This window comes from Nanorana parkeri, unplaced genomic scaffold (assembly GCF_000935625.1).
Source record: "Nanorana parkeri isolate BGI_ZX_2015 unplaced genomic scaffold, ASM93562v1 scaffold124, whole genome shotgun sequence".
Classification (NCBI taxonomy): Eukaryota; Metazoa; Chordata; class Amphibia; order Anura; family Dicroglossidae; genus Nanorana; species Nanorana parkeri.
The window spans coordinates 2,057,486-2,074,027 of record NW_017306392.1 but is presented as its reverse complement, the minus strand read 5'-3'; the positions used below and the strand labels follow the sequence as shown (position 1 = coordinate 2,074,027).

The following is a 16,542-nucleotide window of genomic DNA, read 5'->3' as shown; positions in this document are numbered from 1 at the left end:
CACAGCCCACCTAAAACTTTGCACAGCCCACCAGAGACCCCACCAGGCCACCTGAGACTTCGCACAGCCCACCTAAAACTTCGCATAGCCCACATTAAAGTTTGCACAGCCAAGCAGAGACGCCACCAGAAACTCCACACAGCCCACCTGAGACTCCGCACAGCCCACCAAAAACTTTGCACAGCCCACCAGAGACCCCACCAAAAAATAAAGTTATTTTTTTAAGATCCACCCAGTCTCCCTACCTTATCAGAACTGGAGTAGATAATTAGCCTGGGGCCCAGTGTGGGCTGCGGTACTGTGACAGAGCTCCATCCATATGTGCATTGCTTGTACAGCTCCCTCGCACACCCTGTAGAGGGGTCGGGAGTCAGTATGTTACATCACACCGGGCCAGCCACCTCTACAGGACATGAGAGGGAGCTGTAAGCAATGCATGTATGGATGGAGCTCCCTCGCAGCCATTGTCCTATCACATCCCACCTCAAGCTGACACTCGGCTCTGGGAGGCATATTTTGAATGGCTGCTTGGCGCAAGAACTGACAGTGCTGTGCTAGGGGAAGGCTGAGGAGCCTCTCACCTAGAAAAGTGGAAGGCACACGGGGACCCACTGGCCAATAGTCACAGGCAAATAGTCCCACCGCACTCTTGACCGAGAAGCCCCATATAATGTGTGTGTGTGGGGCGGGGGGTGCTGAAGTGGCCACGGATGTCGCTTTTTTTTCAAACCTTGTTGTGTCTGCTAGATAAAGTCTTATAATTTGAGGAAGCTGAACCCCCCACCAGGGAAAAAAATTATCTACGGCCCTGCCTGTGCCCCATTTTAAACTTTTACAGAAAACAGTCCTGTCTAAGTGTAGATATCACGAGATGCCTGCTATTACTTTTATTAGTCACAAAAGTATCTTGTGTGCCCCTCTCTGACTTACATTTATTTTAGGGACATGACTTCCCCAAACTTCATGACTAAGCTAAAACAATCTGCCACCTTCCTGTTCAGTAAAAGTACCTTTACTGATCAAGTAGGTTGTTTTATTGAACAGAGGAATGAAAGCTGGTGAAGCCACGAAAATTCGGTCTCCAGAAATAACATGAAATTTAATCAAGGAGAGGCAATACAAGTAATATCCGGAATCTCATGCTGTCTGCTCTTAGGCAGGATTTTCCCTTTTAATATGGAATGCATGTTCACTTAGACTCCAGAAAAAAAAAATGTATTAATCCGTGGAAGTGCAGCTATTTTCTCATTTTTGTCTATATTAAAAAAAGTTATACTCACCTGAACTGTGGAGCCGGCTTGTTCTTAGACTGGTACTTCAAGCCTCTCTACCCCTCCGTTGCAGCGGTCTAAGGTCCTGTAAATCATCACATTCTATACACGTGAGGACGCTGAGGAAGATTCCAATGCTGCAGGAAGGGGGAGAGAGGCTGGAGGGATCACTGTGACAGCTGGCCAGCTTGGAGCTTTGAGTATAGCTTTGTTATTTTTTAACCTAGACAAAAACGAGCACTTAACCCGTGCGGGGGTAGCCCCACTGCAAGGGTTGATTACAAAAAAATTCCTGGAGTTCTCTCCCTGGCGGTATGATTTTTTTTTTCATGTCATTTTTCTGTCTATTTCTTTTTTCGAATTATTTTCGTCTTTGGCGCTTTTTTCGTTTTTTTTTTATAACATGCCGCCGGTTCTGCCCCCCTGCGACGCGAACGCTCGCAAGGGAAGGGACCCGGAAGACGGAAGACGGCATCGGCCGCAGAACACAGTGCGGCTCGAGAGACAAGGTAAGTAAATGCTATGCGGCATTCCCGAGTGTAGCTCGGGGTTACCGCTTATGGTATGGAAAAGTAACCCCGAGCTTCACTCGGGAATACCGCCAGGGAGGTTAACAGCAGATGGTAAATACCCAAAATATGAATTAGCATATTTTGATTTTCTAAGTAAATTTATTTTGATCAGTCTCAGGGAGGGGATGAAAAGGGCAAGATTGCAAACCCTATTCAAGCATCTGTTGTCTATACTGATTGTGGCAATGGAGTTTGGAGACACATGGATTATGAAGAATATAAAGTAAATGTATATAAATAATATAAAGGGACAACTACATAAACCTTTATATAATTTATAAACCTATATGGGTCTTTTACTTTTTAAACATTAAAATATAATGTTGTTTCCCCATACAGAGATCCCAGTATAGGACAATGTCAAAAGTACTTATTAAATCATTGTATTATATTCTTAATTCATCAACCAAATAAATATATAAATGTAGAGACAAACATTTAAAAATCTATCTCTTCTATCCTAACCACGGCTCCATGTATTGTAATTGTATATATCCAGTAATAATACTATGACCCCAACTCTGAATTATTGGTAACTATAGCCAAATAAATATTACGATTTGTAAACCTTTTTAAGAAGAGCTAATGTATCACATTGCATATAATATACACGTGTCCTTGAAATCCAGCAATTTGATACACTCCATTTATGTTTCAACATCCTTTTGTTTGGTGCCTGTATCAATCCATTTAATTGATAAACATCTCAATATCTCCACAAAACATGCAATCGTTCATGTGGATTAATCCATCAAGCTTGCACAAAGGAATTGTATTCCAATATACTCAAGGGCATGGGTATTGAGCAATTGCCCTGCTGTATTTCTCATATATTTTCTCTCAACAAACGTTGCCTTCCACCAGATATTAATACCACCATGTACTCAAAAGTCTCCACTCACTACACACCACACCAGTAAATGAAACACTGTTTTTTTTTTTGCCCTAGAGGTAATGTAGCAATTGCATGTATCTATGATTCAAAAGACAACAATCATTTCATTGATCCCTGGCTCTGTGAACCTAGCCTTATATATTTATGTGGTTCATGAATTAAGAATATAATAACATTATTTAATAAGTACTTTGACATTGATTATCCTACATTGGGATCTCTGTATGGAGAAATAACATTATATTTGATAGTTAATGTTATCTGTGTTAATATTTTAAAGGACATTTTAAGAAAAACACATTTTTAGGTTATAGCATACATTTTGCAGTAGACAAGGTTTGTTTTTAACTTCTGTTAAAAAAACTCTAGGTCACAAATGTGCTTAGTCAGTCCAGTTAGCAGAGAGCAGACATTTTGCTGCTTTCAGAGCTATAGATCTGACTCAACAGGGGGTGTGTCGGATATCTGCAGAGAGACCACTGCTTCCACTGAAAGAGAGAGGGTCCTTCTTTATAGTATGCTGGCAGGGTAATGCTTCGCTAATGTAGTTTCTTTCTAAAGAAAATAACTGTAAGACTTTTAAACACCTTTTTTTTTGATGCACCTGAAATTTAGCCAATTTAAACTGAAAGTTCCTTAGGACTTAATTACTGCATATCCAATATTTTGTAATTCACTCACATTTGCATGCTCCTTGATAGTCCAGATGAAGATGGCTGCCCTCCTTTGTTCCTTCTAGCTGACACTTTGTTGCAAAGAGATGGCAATCGCTGATGTAAGTCTTGTTATCTGTCCCACATACCTGAAAATTTCCCCAAAAATTAATTATATAAATGCATTATTATTATTATTATTATTGTACAGGATTTATATAGCCCCAACAGTTCACACCGCGTTTTACAACACCTGCTTGTTAGAGCTTCCAATTTATTCTTGATTCTTGTGCTACCTATCCTACAGTGTTCACAGGGTAGGCAGCCAAATAGGCTAGCCCAGATTTTTCTTTGTCGAACCATAGTTCTTGCTATGGGATTTCAGGGTGGTAGGTATATAAAATATAATTTCATTTGCATGTTCTGAATCCCCATTTGAAAGGCCCGAAAAAGTTTCACAGGCTGATTCTGAGAGGAATCTGTATAAGTTACTTAAACCATCTCAGCACGTCTAATTTTACAGGAGTAGTTTTACACTGAATGTGTTATTAAAAGAGAAACTATATTTGGTCATTTAAAAAAAAAAAAATTAAATTGTAAAAATTGTGTTTTACTAGTTTTTTCCCCACTGTTTATACATAATCTTTGTTTTACAAATAAGCATTTAGTTCTGGGTGCACCAATTAAATGGTTTGCAGAGCATGATGGACTTTCTAACAATAGAGTGTAACATAAGCTATTTACTTTTATGCTTTCTCTCTCTGACTGAAATTGGAGCTGACCCTTCTGAACAGAGCACATGTGGCAAGGTAGGGTTCTGTCTGTAAATGTTAGCATAAGTAACTGAGCCGTACCTTTTTTTTTTTTTAGCACAGCAGCTAAAACTAGTCTGGAAACTAGTGTGATAATGTGAAAATTAGCCTATCGTTGACAGTAAATGGAAATACAAAATATGTGTGCAATATTTTTTATATTTATCTACCGTATTTTGCGCTCCATAAGGCGCACCTGACCATAGGACACAGTGGTGCTGTGACAGCTGCAGTTAGTGACAGCTGAGACAGGTGGCACTGTGATTACAGCGCCACAGTCTCAGTGATCACACAGAGCAGACGAAGAACGGATGTTTTTTAGTCTGCTCTACGGGCTCTATGGTGAGCTCCTATGCTGTGGTCACGGGTCCCCCAGAGGAGCGGAAAACCCCGAAAACCACGGTGGGGGAGCCCCCGGACACGATCGCCGCCGCTCGATTTGATACAAGTGATCTGATTAGATCACTTGTATTAAATGAGCGGCGGCCCCATGCTGTACATTTAGCTCTGCTTGTCCGGAGCAGGGCTGAATGTACAAAAAAAAATACTCGCCCGGCGCCCGAAACTGTATGTCCGGGGCGTCGGGCAATAGGAATTCGTTCCATAAGACGCACAGACATTTTACAAAGGAAAAAAGTGCGTCTTATGGAGAGAAAAATACGGCAACTAAACTAAAAAAAATTACATTTTGAGAAAAAAAATGTTTAGTTCTAACAATAATTAGCAAAATAAATATATATAAAACCACTATTCCTTTTACATTGTAATCAATGTACCGCCCTGTAAGCTAATCAGAATTTCCTTAATTGTACAATGTTGTCAATTTAACATTGGGAGCTTGCTGACAGGAGGAGAGTATAGTGATACTCCTTCATGACCCAGGTAGTAGTATTGGGGCAGATTGGTGACCAAGATGTATGGCTCATCTTCTGTGTAAATAATTGTAGTGATCTTCAAGTGATGTGAGAATCTTTCAGAGTGTAGGGGAATATGTGTTTCAACTGTATAGTTAGCTCTTTGTCTGGATTTCAACTGATAACAACCTTCTTGATTCCACAGAAATTGTCCTCCTAAAACTCACTAACAGCTTACTAACTGCTAAAACCAATGATCACTATTACTTCTGTCTGTCGCATGAACTCTTAATGTTGAAAGACATTCCTTAGTTGTATTAGACTCAAGTGAAGAGACTTTATGTTTTGAGTGCATGTTCCTGCGTAGCACACCTTCGTTATGTTACTGGGCCACTGATAGTTAAGACTTGTGTTGTGCATCCCTGCAGAGACTATATAGCTTTTGCTATACTACTGCTGAATCCTACTTACCTTGTTGTGGAAGGACACTGTATGAAGTAATACAGTTTTATGTCCTATAAGAACTTGCTAATACATTGAAAATAATGGCATACATCCGCAGCTGATATCCAAGTGAGTATCTTATGATAGTTTGATTGTTACAACACCTCTGTAACATTTCCAAAATTCAACCCTTCTTAACAAATTACACCACAAAGCTTCTAATTCACTCCCTTGTTATCCCTCACTTCGACTCTTGCAATTACCTGCTCATTGGCCAAGCTTTACACAGGCTATCCTCTCTTCAGTCTATCATAAATGCTGCTGTAAGACTTATTCACCTTACCAACCACCGCCCTTGTGTGCCAATCACAATACTGGTTCCTGCTCGCCCAACAAAAAAAATTCAGATTACTATCAACACCATACAAAGCCAGCCACAACTCTTCTCCAAGCTTCATCACCAGCCTCATCTCAAAATATCACCCAAACCATCCTCTGTTCCTCCCAAGACCTCTCTCTAGCCTCCTTGTCACCTCCATTCATGCTCATCTCCTGTACTTCCACAGAACCTCTCCCTTTCTGTGCAACTCCCAACTCCCAACCCCAAACGGTCCTTCTATCTCTTACTCTTTCTGTTTTTAGGTGATCCTGAGAAAGTAATCTTTAAGGAAAGCCTATCCCGCCTCCACCTACAAAGTTTACTTTTACTTTCTCCATCAGCTCATCCCTCGCAATTATTACCTATTGTATCACTTGCACCTCCCCTTAGATTGTAATCTGTCATGAACAGGGCCCTCCTAACCCTCCTATATTGAATTGTATTGCAACTGTACTGTCTCCCTTTATTTTGTAGGAAGCAGCTAATACTGCAAGTGTGATTACGATATATGGTGATCAACTCTTATAAATAAGAGCAGGTACTCCAAAACAAATAGATGTTTTATAAAGTTATATCAGATATGCCTGTAAACATATTTATAGTTGCCTTATAGAACACATCCTAAAAATATGTGTTTTATATTACATACTTCTGAGAAAGGAAATATCTCTTACTTTTTCAAAAAATATTATTTTGGGATCTGTATATGAATTTCTACACAATAAAATCAGTATTTGATATATAAACAGGGTATGGAAAGCATACAGACGTTTTTTCCCCTCACCCGATCATTTACGTTAGTGGGCTGACAGAGGTCTGGATTTTGACAGGCACACAGTGGATTTCCATGTCCATCAGTTATACATGTCTTTCCCCGTTTACAGTGAAAATTGGCACATGGATCTAAAAGAAAACATAATTGTTACTGAAACCATGACCCACTTATGGCACCTAGTGGAGATTTTCTGCACTGTCAAGATCAGATATTACTTTAGCACTGTCCAACTTTTTATGCATGGGGACCATCATTTTTTTTCCTGAAGGAAAACTATAGACAAGAATCTGAACCGATATCGGTGGAACAAATAAGCTGCATAGAACAGACCAATACAGTGTCAAAGAGAGGGAGGGGTGCCTTTTATTTTGTTGCTTCCTCCCAAGTAGTAACATCCATGTCCATCTATTAAGGTGGCCGTGGGATCCACAAAAGCGCCCTCCCAACTAGTAACTTACCTGTCCATCCCTTAAGGTGGGATCCACAAAAGCGCCCAGTCACTCAGGGACAAACTGTAGTGTGGCTACATAGAAAGGATTCAAAGTCCCAACAGAGACTCCTGGGAGGAGGATCCTTTTATTTTACAAGTGCATATTTTTAGGTAACCTCCTACCTTCTATACCAACTTCACTGATGTCACCAGCTAGTTTTTTCTTGTTTGTTTTAACATTTTTAACTTCCTTCTTCGAAGTAGAATTAAGTCCCTGAAAAAAAAAATCAAACCTGTTGTATTAAGCCAGGAGTCAATCAGAGACTAACTTTCCATGGTTAAGCCATCATCTAATGTTACAATATACACATATGCCAGTTTGGTACTATGCTAACTCACCTAACAGTATGCTTTTTGTGGTAGGAATTTGCAAAGAAGAATACAAACACCATTTCCCAAGAGAAATATAAATAAAACCTGTGGATTTCAGTTCTGTGGTTCTGGCGCATTTTTGTGCAGGTGCCTCAGGGATCATTTCTTTTAAACCGTAATACACCGCATGGCCTTGAACTATGGTGAGTGGGCTTAAAAGGGCCAATAAGGCGACTTTGGAGAAGTCAATCCCCTCACTATGAAGAGGGGGTGGCACTGAGTAGTCATGGTGTCAGTGTATTGGAAGCTGCTATAAGAAAAGGATAGGAAAAGCTGACAAACTTTATTACTGCATATGGAGAGATTAGGGTCGGTTAGGAAACTAAACTTTTATTATGATTGCTGGCTCATTGGCAACCAACCATTCTTCTTTTTTGTTGTTGTTGTTCCTATTATTGGAGGCTTTTTGTCGTTCTTCTTGTCTGGTTGATTTGAGGCCAGCAACTAGTTTTAACTGTGGTCCATAGCAAAAACTTTTTTTGTTTCAAAGCTTTGAAAAACAGGCTATTGTTTCAGGGAGATGTTATTTGGGGGTTTTGATTTATTTTTGGGTATGCTGTTTTTTATGTTGATAAGTCCTTTATATTGGGCTAAATTGATTTTTTTGCAGCATGGGAGAACTTTTGGGGTTTCCTCATTTATTACAAGTACAAGGGTTCCCTTTACAAAAAAAAGTGCCATTTTATTTCAGGGTTGGTATTTTGGAGTTTTAATTTCTTTTGGGTTTTTTTATTGTATGTTCATGGGGTATTTATTATGTTTAAAGCAGAGAATTCACTTGTTACTAACTATTTGTTGTTGGAGCTGCCTTTTGTTAGCAGTATACCTATGCATCATTTGAAAGGAAAAAAGTGAAAGTGAAAGAACAGTGTGCATTTAAACCAACTCAAATGATATCACTTACATTCACTATACCCCCTATACCTATGGATAAAAAGTTAGGCATACACCAGTTAGGCCCATTATCCCTGATTAAACCTGTCCTGCTACTGGCCAATATTAGACTGCTGTATTTTGTGCACTATCTTGCAGAAAAGCTCAAGCCTATGCTTAATGTCCCTGGAGAGTTTGGTCTTAGCCTTGTTCATTAAAATTGTCCTGCTGCTCACCAGTTTTACAATGCTGTGTCATCTGCAGTCTCTTAATTCTTGTTGTGAAATCCCTGCCCATACTCCTCTTCACTAGTTCATTTCTCTAGTATCATTTGCAATCTCTTAATTCTTAATGAGAGTATAATAGAAATTGGCCAGATTTGCATCAGCAAAAACATGGACAGCTTCAGTGAACTACTGGTAAATCTCTATCTGTCGGTCAAAGTGGGCCTATTGCTACTTGATGAAAAGGTATTAATTGCTGCTAAAATTACCTTAAAAGGGTATTTTTTGAACCTGAAATGAATTAGATTGTGGTGTTGCCGTTGTCTGTAAGCCAAGCCTTATGTAACAGAAAAAGTAAGTTTCATGGCACAATATATGCTGTTGCTAAGACTGTCCCTGAAAATCGTGCATTCCTCAAGCATTTGATTTAAAAGATTTGTATTTTTAATGTTGCCCTCAAAGTTGCACGAAAAGACCCTCCACTCACTGTTCATCTTTTTTTTGTTTTTGCATTTATACGTGTTAGAATGTACATTGCTTGGTAGCAGTTTGTCTATTCACCCTAAAAATGTCAGAACTTAATAACAGGATTCGCCTCTACACCAAGTTTTCCTAAAAGTGTAGTTCCACTTTTGCAGCCAAATTGAGATAACACCTATTTTATGTTTGTTATCAGTTTTCATTTACATTACCTAACTTAACCACTCTGTGACAGGGGATCAGAGGGAGATCGGTACACGATCTCCCTCCGGTCCCCTCTCCGCTGTCAGAATGCAGAAGTGATGTATATTACATCACTTCTGCCTTCTTTTGTCACTCTCCAGCTTCAGACGATGGAGAGAAGCTGATGAAGCAGAGATCTAGGTGACATTTGGGGTCTTGGAAAAAGCTTTTAAATGGTCACCTATGGTCATTTTTAAAGCTTGACATGTTTGGTGTCTATTTACCCGACGTACAGTCCATGTACCCATTGCACTCCTGACCGCACGTCCAACAAAGTATCCTGGGTGCTCAGTAGTCGACGGATGGCCACCGTCAAAGTAATGCAGAAAAGAAATAGACACCGGCACTCCAATAGTAAATCGATTACGTCTATTTATTTACGTTTGCGTTTATTTATTTACGTTTCTTTTGCTTTTGATGTACGTCAATAAATAGACGTAATCGATTTACTATTGGAGTGCCGGTGTCTATTTCTTTTCTATTTACCCGACGTGACCCTGTCTTTTATATTTTACTAAAAATGTTGTAATAATAATTGTTTCCTAACATAATGGGGCAAAAAACATTTTAAAAAAATAATTTTCAGTATTTTTTCCTTAATATAGTAAAAAATAAATACCTCAGTGGTGATTAAATACCACCAAAAGCTCTATCTGTCCCCAAAAAATGGTATAAAAATAATTTCAGTACAGTGTTGCATGACGGAATAAATGTCAGTCAAAGTACTGCAGCACTCAATACTGAAAAATAGCCTGTCCAGGAAGGAGGTGTAAACACCTATTCTTCAAGTGGCTAAAAAAAAAGATGCTGCTTACATTTGAAGTGCTTTATACTTACTTAAAAAACCTACCTTCCCCCTTGTAATGTTAAGGAGGGGGCTGTGTAAAGTAATGTTTACTCTAATTAACCGTTTCTGTAAAGTGCTGGCAGATTTTACTATCAGTTGTAAACTAGATTTGAACATTGTCCTAACAAAGGTTTACAGATTTCGAGGCACTGCATATTAATGAAAAGAAACTCACTCTGACCCACAGTCTAACCATCTAATTTCACTTTCAAACTGCTCAGATTAGCTTGGAATCTGCACAAAGGCCTTCACCAAAGAAACAGATCAAAGGTAAGAAATATTTAAAAAAAAATTTGACTGCAAGTATGGTTTACTAGTTGGGCTGCAGAAAGCTGCAATAGTCCTAATAATATAACACTTTGGCTCTCTACTATGTGTCACAAAGCCTGCAGCCACACTCAGGAACATATAGATGAATCCCTATCACAACATGGGACTTTTTCACAAAGTCATCAACAACTAAAGATTTTGACTTACGTGATCATAAAGACCTACTTTGCCATTTCTATTGTTTAGAGAAATATCCAAAATTTTAGGTGTAGGTGATCGTGTAGTCAGAGTTAGACCTGTGATATTTTTTCTTTTCCCATATTCAATAATTTTGTTGTGGTACTTTGGCACATCATCTCCAATGTTAGTGCTCTCCTTTGATTGGTCAATGGTTTCTTCTCCTTGTATTCCTTCTTTTTGCATTAAGCCAGGATCACTTAAAAGTCTTGTCATATTTTTGCCTTTTTTTATAAACTGATTTTCACTTTTGCCCATATTATAAGAATCACCATTATCATTATAATCTTTGCTGATGTTGCTTTCACTTTCTTGTGGCATTGATAAAGCATCTTCAAGATTAGTTTTTCTAAAAATCTGATCCTTGTAAGTTTCATTTGGGAAGAGCACAGGATTCATGTTGTCATAAGTACCATTGAGAACATATTTTAAGTCTTCATCAATGATCTCCTCAGGAATATTTATGTACTTATTATTAGTATATCCATCCAGCTCTAAATGCAACACGTTTGACTCCATCTGCAAATTTGCATGTTGCTCAGAGAGTTCACCTGCAGCTGATCCATCTCCACTTTGTTGCTCATCACTCTCATGTGTCTGGATTTTACGTTTTTGCTCAGGATCTCCTGTGATCCAAATAACAGCTGTATCTTCAATACTGTCTTTGTTCTCTTCACTCTTATCCTCGTTTTCGTATTCATTAGTATAATCGTTATGTCTTAGATTGCCATCCAGGTCAGGTAGACTAATGTTTTTACTTTCTTCAGTATTTAAATTCATTAAGGATTCTGGTGGCAATGCATCTAATTTGTGTTGGCTATGACCCATGCTTTGTGTGTTTTGTCTTCCTTCCATTCTTACTGGTTCACTGATCATTTTCTCCCCAGTATTGTCCATAGTTGCTTGCTCTTGCACACTTTGGTTTATCTAGAGAAATTAATACTACATTAAAGTAATAGAATGTATTAATTTAACTGATATTGCACTTGAATTATATTAAACTATCAACAAATATACAAGCATTATTTTCTGTTCTGTTACTGTATGTCAACATATTATAACTTGTCTCTGCAGAAGACAATTGTGCCTACAATATGTTCTGTCATCTTGTCATACAATTCTATTCACTCATTCCAGTCTCATTCCATATGTACAGAAGTATCTACGGGTTTACACATCCTCACATGGCAACAAGCAATATTTGAATATTTATTTGATAAAATCATACATTAAAACAGGAATGTACAAATACCAGGAGCTCCTTTTTGCTCCTTTCAAATGACAGCTGTCTCCTAACGCTTGAATTTTTCTCTAGTCTGGAAAAGTATCTGTACATGTACTTGTACCGAGTGCGGTACTTGGCATCTGAACACCCCTAATTTGAATGTTCCCTTTTGACACAATGTAAGCTTCTACAGCCCGTGCAAGAAAACTGGAACTAGAAATGTAAAATTAGTGTAATCTGATAACTTCACTTATCTGTCAATATATCGGATCTGTTGACAGATAGAGCTGGGCTTCAGAGTGGAATTATGGATAACTTGATAAACTGTTCTAATATTCAATCAAATTCCTGAAAAAAATCATAAAAGTGGATTATAAGCTAGGCCTTCCACAACTGACTACTGTTCAATTACCAAACTTTTTTTTGTAAGACACTAAGGGAGATCGGCCCCATAGAACCTAGCTTCAACCTCTGCACCAGCTTTGTTAGATCTCAGGCAGATTACTGTCTAACGTGTAGCAAATGTATCTATCGCAGGCACAAACTTAATTTAGCCCTTTTATTGCTACAATGCACTATATATATCATAGTCTAGTTAGGAGATGGAGAGCAATAAGGTGTAGTACACCTACTTGGCAATCAAAAGTTTAAAGAATGTTCAGATTTATGCTTATTTTCAGATAAAAATAATAAGGGGACAGTGGTTCTAGCCCCTCACCATTCTATTCAAGATTAAAAAAACAAAGTTTGCCTTTAGTTATATATTTTTTAATTCTTTATTTTCCTCATAACAGTAAAGCAGAAGTACAATGATGTGTGTGAGTCATGGATAGTCATACATGGATATGATGGACCATGGATACCGATGCAGAGACTCATTATCTGCAAAAATACTGTACAAGAATAAAGTAACCATGACTCAGCATACTATGCTATTGTTTAATTTCTCTGTCTTGGCAGGAGTGTAACATTTTAACACCAGCTATGATTGGTTGAAGATTTAGGCAAAACATACCCTTTGCTCATGGCTGACTTCATGCTTTACATGAAAAGATGTAGCCTAAAAAAGAATAATACAAATAATTAACAATATATTTACTAATACTGTATAACTATCACTTGCCACAGAATAGTCAGTAAGCATAATGTTATCCCTATTTAGTATAAATGGAACCATTGTTCAAACGGGTTTGTACACTGTAATACTGTTCTCTGCCCACTTAATAATCCTCATTGGCTACATAAATCTTTCTTCTAGCTTTTCACATACTCTGTGGCTTTACACCTTTTAAAGATTACTGAAAGAAATATGGAAGCTCCCATTACGGATCTACTAGCTGCCTTCCAGTAATGTTGATGCTCTGATGTCAATATGTTTTTAGCCACTGACCCAGAATAAACATGCAGCAACTGAATTTAAAGTTAAAGCGGAACTAAAGCTTTAGAACAAAAAAATTGCTGTCAGGTAGGCAGAAGAGAATCTGTATGACTTGCCTGCAATAAAAACTCATTTTCTGCCTGCTAGCAATATTTCTTGTATAGGCTGTGTCGCACATGCACAGCTCAGTGTAGATTCTCAGCATGCCTAGCAGAGTAATGAGAGAGATCATGGCTGCAGCATGGAGAGGGGCACATTTTCCGGTAAGTCTGCCATCAAGTGCAAATATGTTGTGCAAACTTGCACATTATTTCAAAAGTTTCACACCCATTTCACACGGGTGGTCCAATCGGGTCCACTGTCTGTTTTTCAGACAGACGTGTTTGGATGCCCCATGCTAGTCTATGGGGAGCCGTGTGAAAATGGACAGGCATCCGTATAGGACTGGTTACCCCTGCCTATGGCCAGCTCCAGAAAACAAATGGATCAGAGATCTGTTTCGCTGGACCTTATCATTCCAGATTGGGGGTAATCTGATGTTAATGGACACATGTCCCTCTACATCCAATTCCCCATAGACTGACATGGGGTCTGGTCATTCCAATTTTTTCCTCCATAGCAAGATGGAGGAAAAAAATGGACAGACACAGATGTCACAGCGGTGACATCCGATCTGTACCGCTCCAATCCCCTGCATGGATCCCCTCCTGATCAGCCAAGGTGAAAGGGGCCTTACTGAACTTACTAAGTCAGTTTGACAGCGAGGCAACTAGAGATTTTACAAGGAGGGGTCAGTATTGACATACAAATCACTTTTGTTATAGTATAACTTTGTTAAAGTTAATTGTTAAAAAGTTGAGAAAAATAACCATTTAAAAATACATTGATCAGCATGCATTGTAACAAAATATGAAAAAAAGATATTCTAGTAGTAACTCCATATAGGATCTTGAAATATGCTATATCATCATGAGAAATAGTCTTCTTGAGCTTGAGTTGTGCAAGTATGTGTACACCAGCATCTTTAAAAAGACTGAAACAAAGGGCAGGTTGTTTTACTGCAGTCCTTAATAATAATGATTGCCTTTTTTAAAAAAAAATCAGTTTTATTCATTCCACTACTATGGAATAGAATTTGTTTACAATGCAGAACACGTTTTTGGGCTGCATTTACAGTGCTTCTTTTCTAGTATTGGGCAATAGGCAATGAACAAAAAACTAGAAAAGTGTGTTGAATTCATAAAAAAATTAAAAAAAACAATAACACACAAAAAACATACTGCTATATTTTGTGCTATAATATGAGAATAAAAAAAGATAGTATAGTATTCTAGCTTTTCAAAAGACAACAATAATTATTACAGAGCAAAAATGTCAGATAATAATGCATCATTACCCTAAGACAAAAACAACTGGGGAAAGGGAAAGTAGTAAACCTTTAGATTTCACTTGTAATTTTGATGCAGTTTAGAATGCAAAAGCCAAAGTCTGAATAGTTTCTGCAAATTATACCCCCTAGTCTTACAGCAGTAAAGTAAGATGGAAAAAAATATTTTATTTGTTATTATTCAGTCAATTTGGCAAAAGAAAACTCCACTGTCACAAATTTACATAAATAATATAAAAAAATAAATTCCCTGTTTGATTAGATCTTTTACTAGGATGGGAAGGCCTAAGCTACAGCAGTCTAGCCAGTACAATAAAGAGTTTCAGTAAATATTACTTTTCATGGTCATGTGACTGCCAGTGTAACCAATAATTAAAGGCCTTTTGTTTTGTACATCTACGTTAAGTTTAATGGACCAGTTTCCCGAGAGAAAGATGTGAAATATCAGGTTTCACTTCATGTTTAAGAGTGTTTCACCCTTTTAAAAAAAAAATTAGGGTTCAGTTTGTGCCCGTTACCAATGGTAAAGATATGTGTGCATATAACTTCTGAAGTGCAACACAACAGTAACAGTACTTATTGGTTGCTATATGTAATGCATCCACTAATTTTCGATAATTGAAATCCAGTGGTTTGACAGCAAATATAACATTCAAGAGAAAAGAAAGCTAAAAGATACTTACTGATGAGGCAAAATAGATTCCAACCACATATGATACTACAGTGAAAAAATCCATTATTTTTCCTTCTGTTGGACAAAAAAGAATAAAAGAATTACATTTTGTAAATATGAAATTTTTCAGTCTAACTGCAATAGCAAGGCCTCATGCACATGGGGCGTCTTGCCCCATACAGCAGGAAGGGCCGATTGTTGATGCTCCCGGATCTACAAGAAGAAGCAAGCAGGTAGATCATTTGACTCTATAGAGACGCAGGAGTTACGTGTCTTCTCATGCTGCTTTCCACAGCTCCAAGTTTTGAAAGGAGCATACAAATGGTGTACAGCATCGAATGCAGACATGATGGATCCAGGTCCATACACTATCTGTGTACGGCTGCCAAAACTTGGAGCAGCGGAAAGCAGCATGTGAGGGCGCAGGGCTCCTCTGTCTCCTTAGACTTACATAAGCTGCCCACAAACTTTTTCCCATAGCTCTGAACGCATTAAAAACCGTCCCTTCATGCTGTACAGAGCAACACATGTGAATGAGTGTAAAAGTGTTTGCCAAAACAAACATATTTATGTATGCAAGTCACTGTGCAGATTCTGTAAAGTATAAGTTGTGTCCTATGAATTAAAAGCATTAGGCAAAAGTTTCACCTTCAGAAATAGACATTGTTTTAAATATTCTTTTTTTCATGAAAATGTTATTTTTTCATTAGGTGTTCATTATATATGACCTTTTATCAGGTCATTTTAAAAGTACCTATTTTATGACAGATATATCAATATTTATTTTCATTGGTGTTGTGTCTAGTATTAGGGAGTGTAAAGCAGGACAATTACAATTAAAAAGGTACTATTTAATTTATATTAATATATCAATTAAATATGTGAGTAGAATTGTCGGATCTGCAGAGAATCCAAGCAACCATAAGTCTTGAGTTGTATCATTCTATGCACCCTGGATAAATAGGCACACATATATTTAGAAGAATTAAAACATTTATGATTTGCCTGCTTTTTAAACCGATTTGATCATCACTACTGATTATGCCAAAAAAAAAAATGAATCTGTGCAATATGCAGAAGAGCTCTTATGTCCAGTGTGTCCTTGTGTATGGCATTGAAATAAATATATAACAAATAAAATCCTACCTTAGTAAATGAGAACATACAGTTTACCCTGGTTGCTCAACA

General features: G+C 37.9%; 1 protein-coding gene across 1 annotated transcript in view; it reads right to left on the bottom strand.

Annotated features, from left to right (window-relative positions):
• SPARCL1 (SPARC like 1) overlaps positions 1 to 11,588 on the bottom strand; it is a 22,135-nt gene extending 10,547 nt beyond the window's left edge. The window contains exons 1-4 of the mRNA XM_018553555.1: positions 10,662 to 11,588; positions 7,269 to 7,359; positions 6,665 to 6,783; positions 3,420 to 3,540 (exon numbers count right to left, since the gene is read on the bottom strand). Coding sequence (XP_018409057.1) covers positions 3,420 to 3,540; positions 6,665 to 6,783; positions 7,269 to 7,359; positions 10,662 to 11,588 — 1,258 coding nt within the window. The remainder of the gene's footprint in view (positions 1 to 3,419; positions 3,541 to 6,664; positions 6,784 to 7,268; positions 7,360 to 10,661) is intronic.
• Positions 11,589 to 16,542: the final 4,954 nt, after the last annotated feature.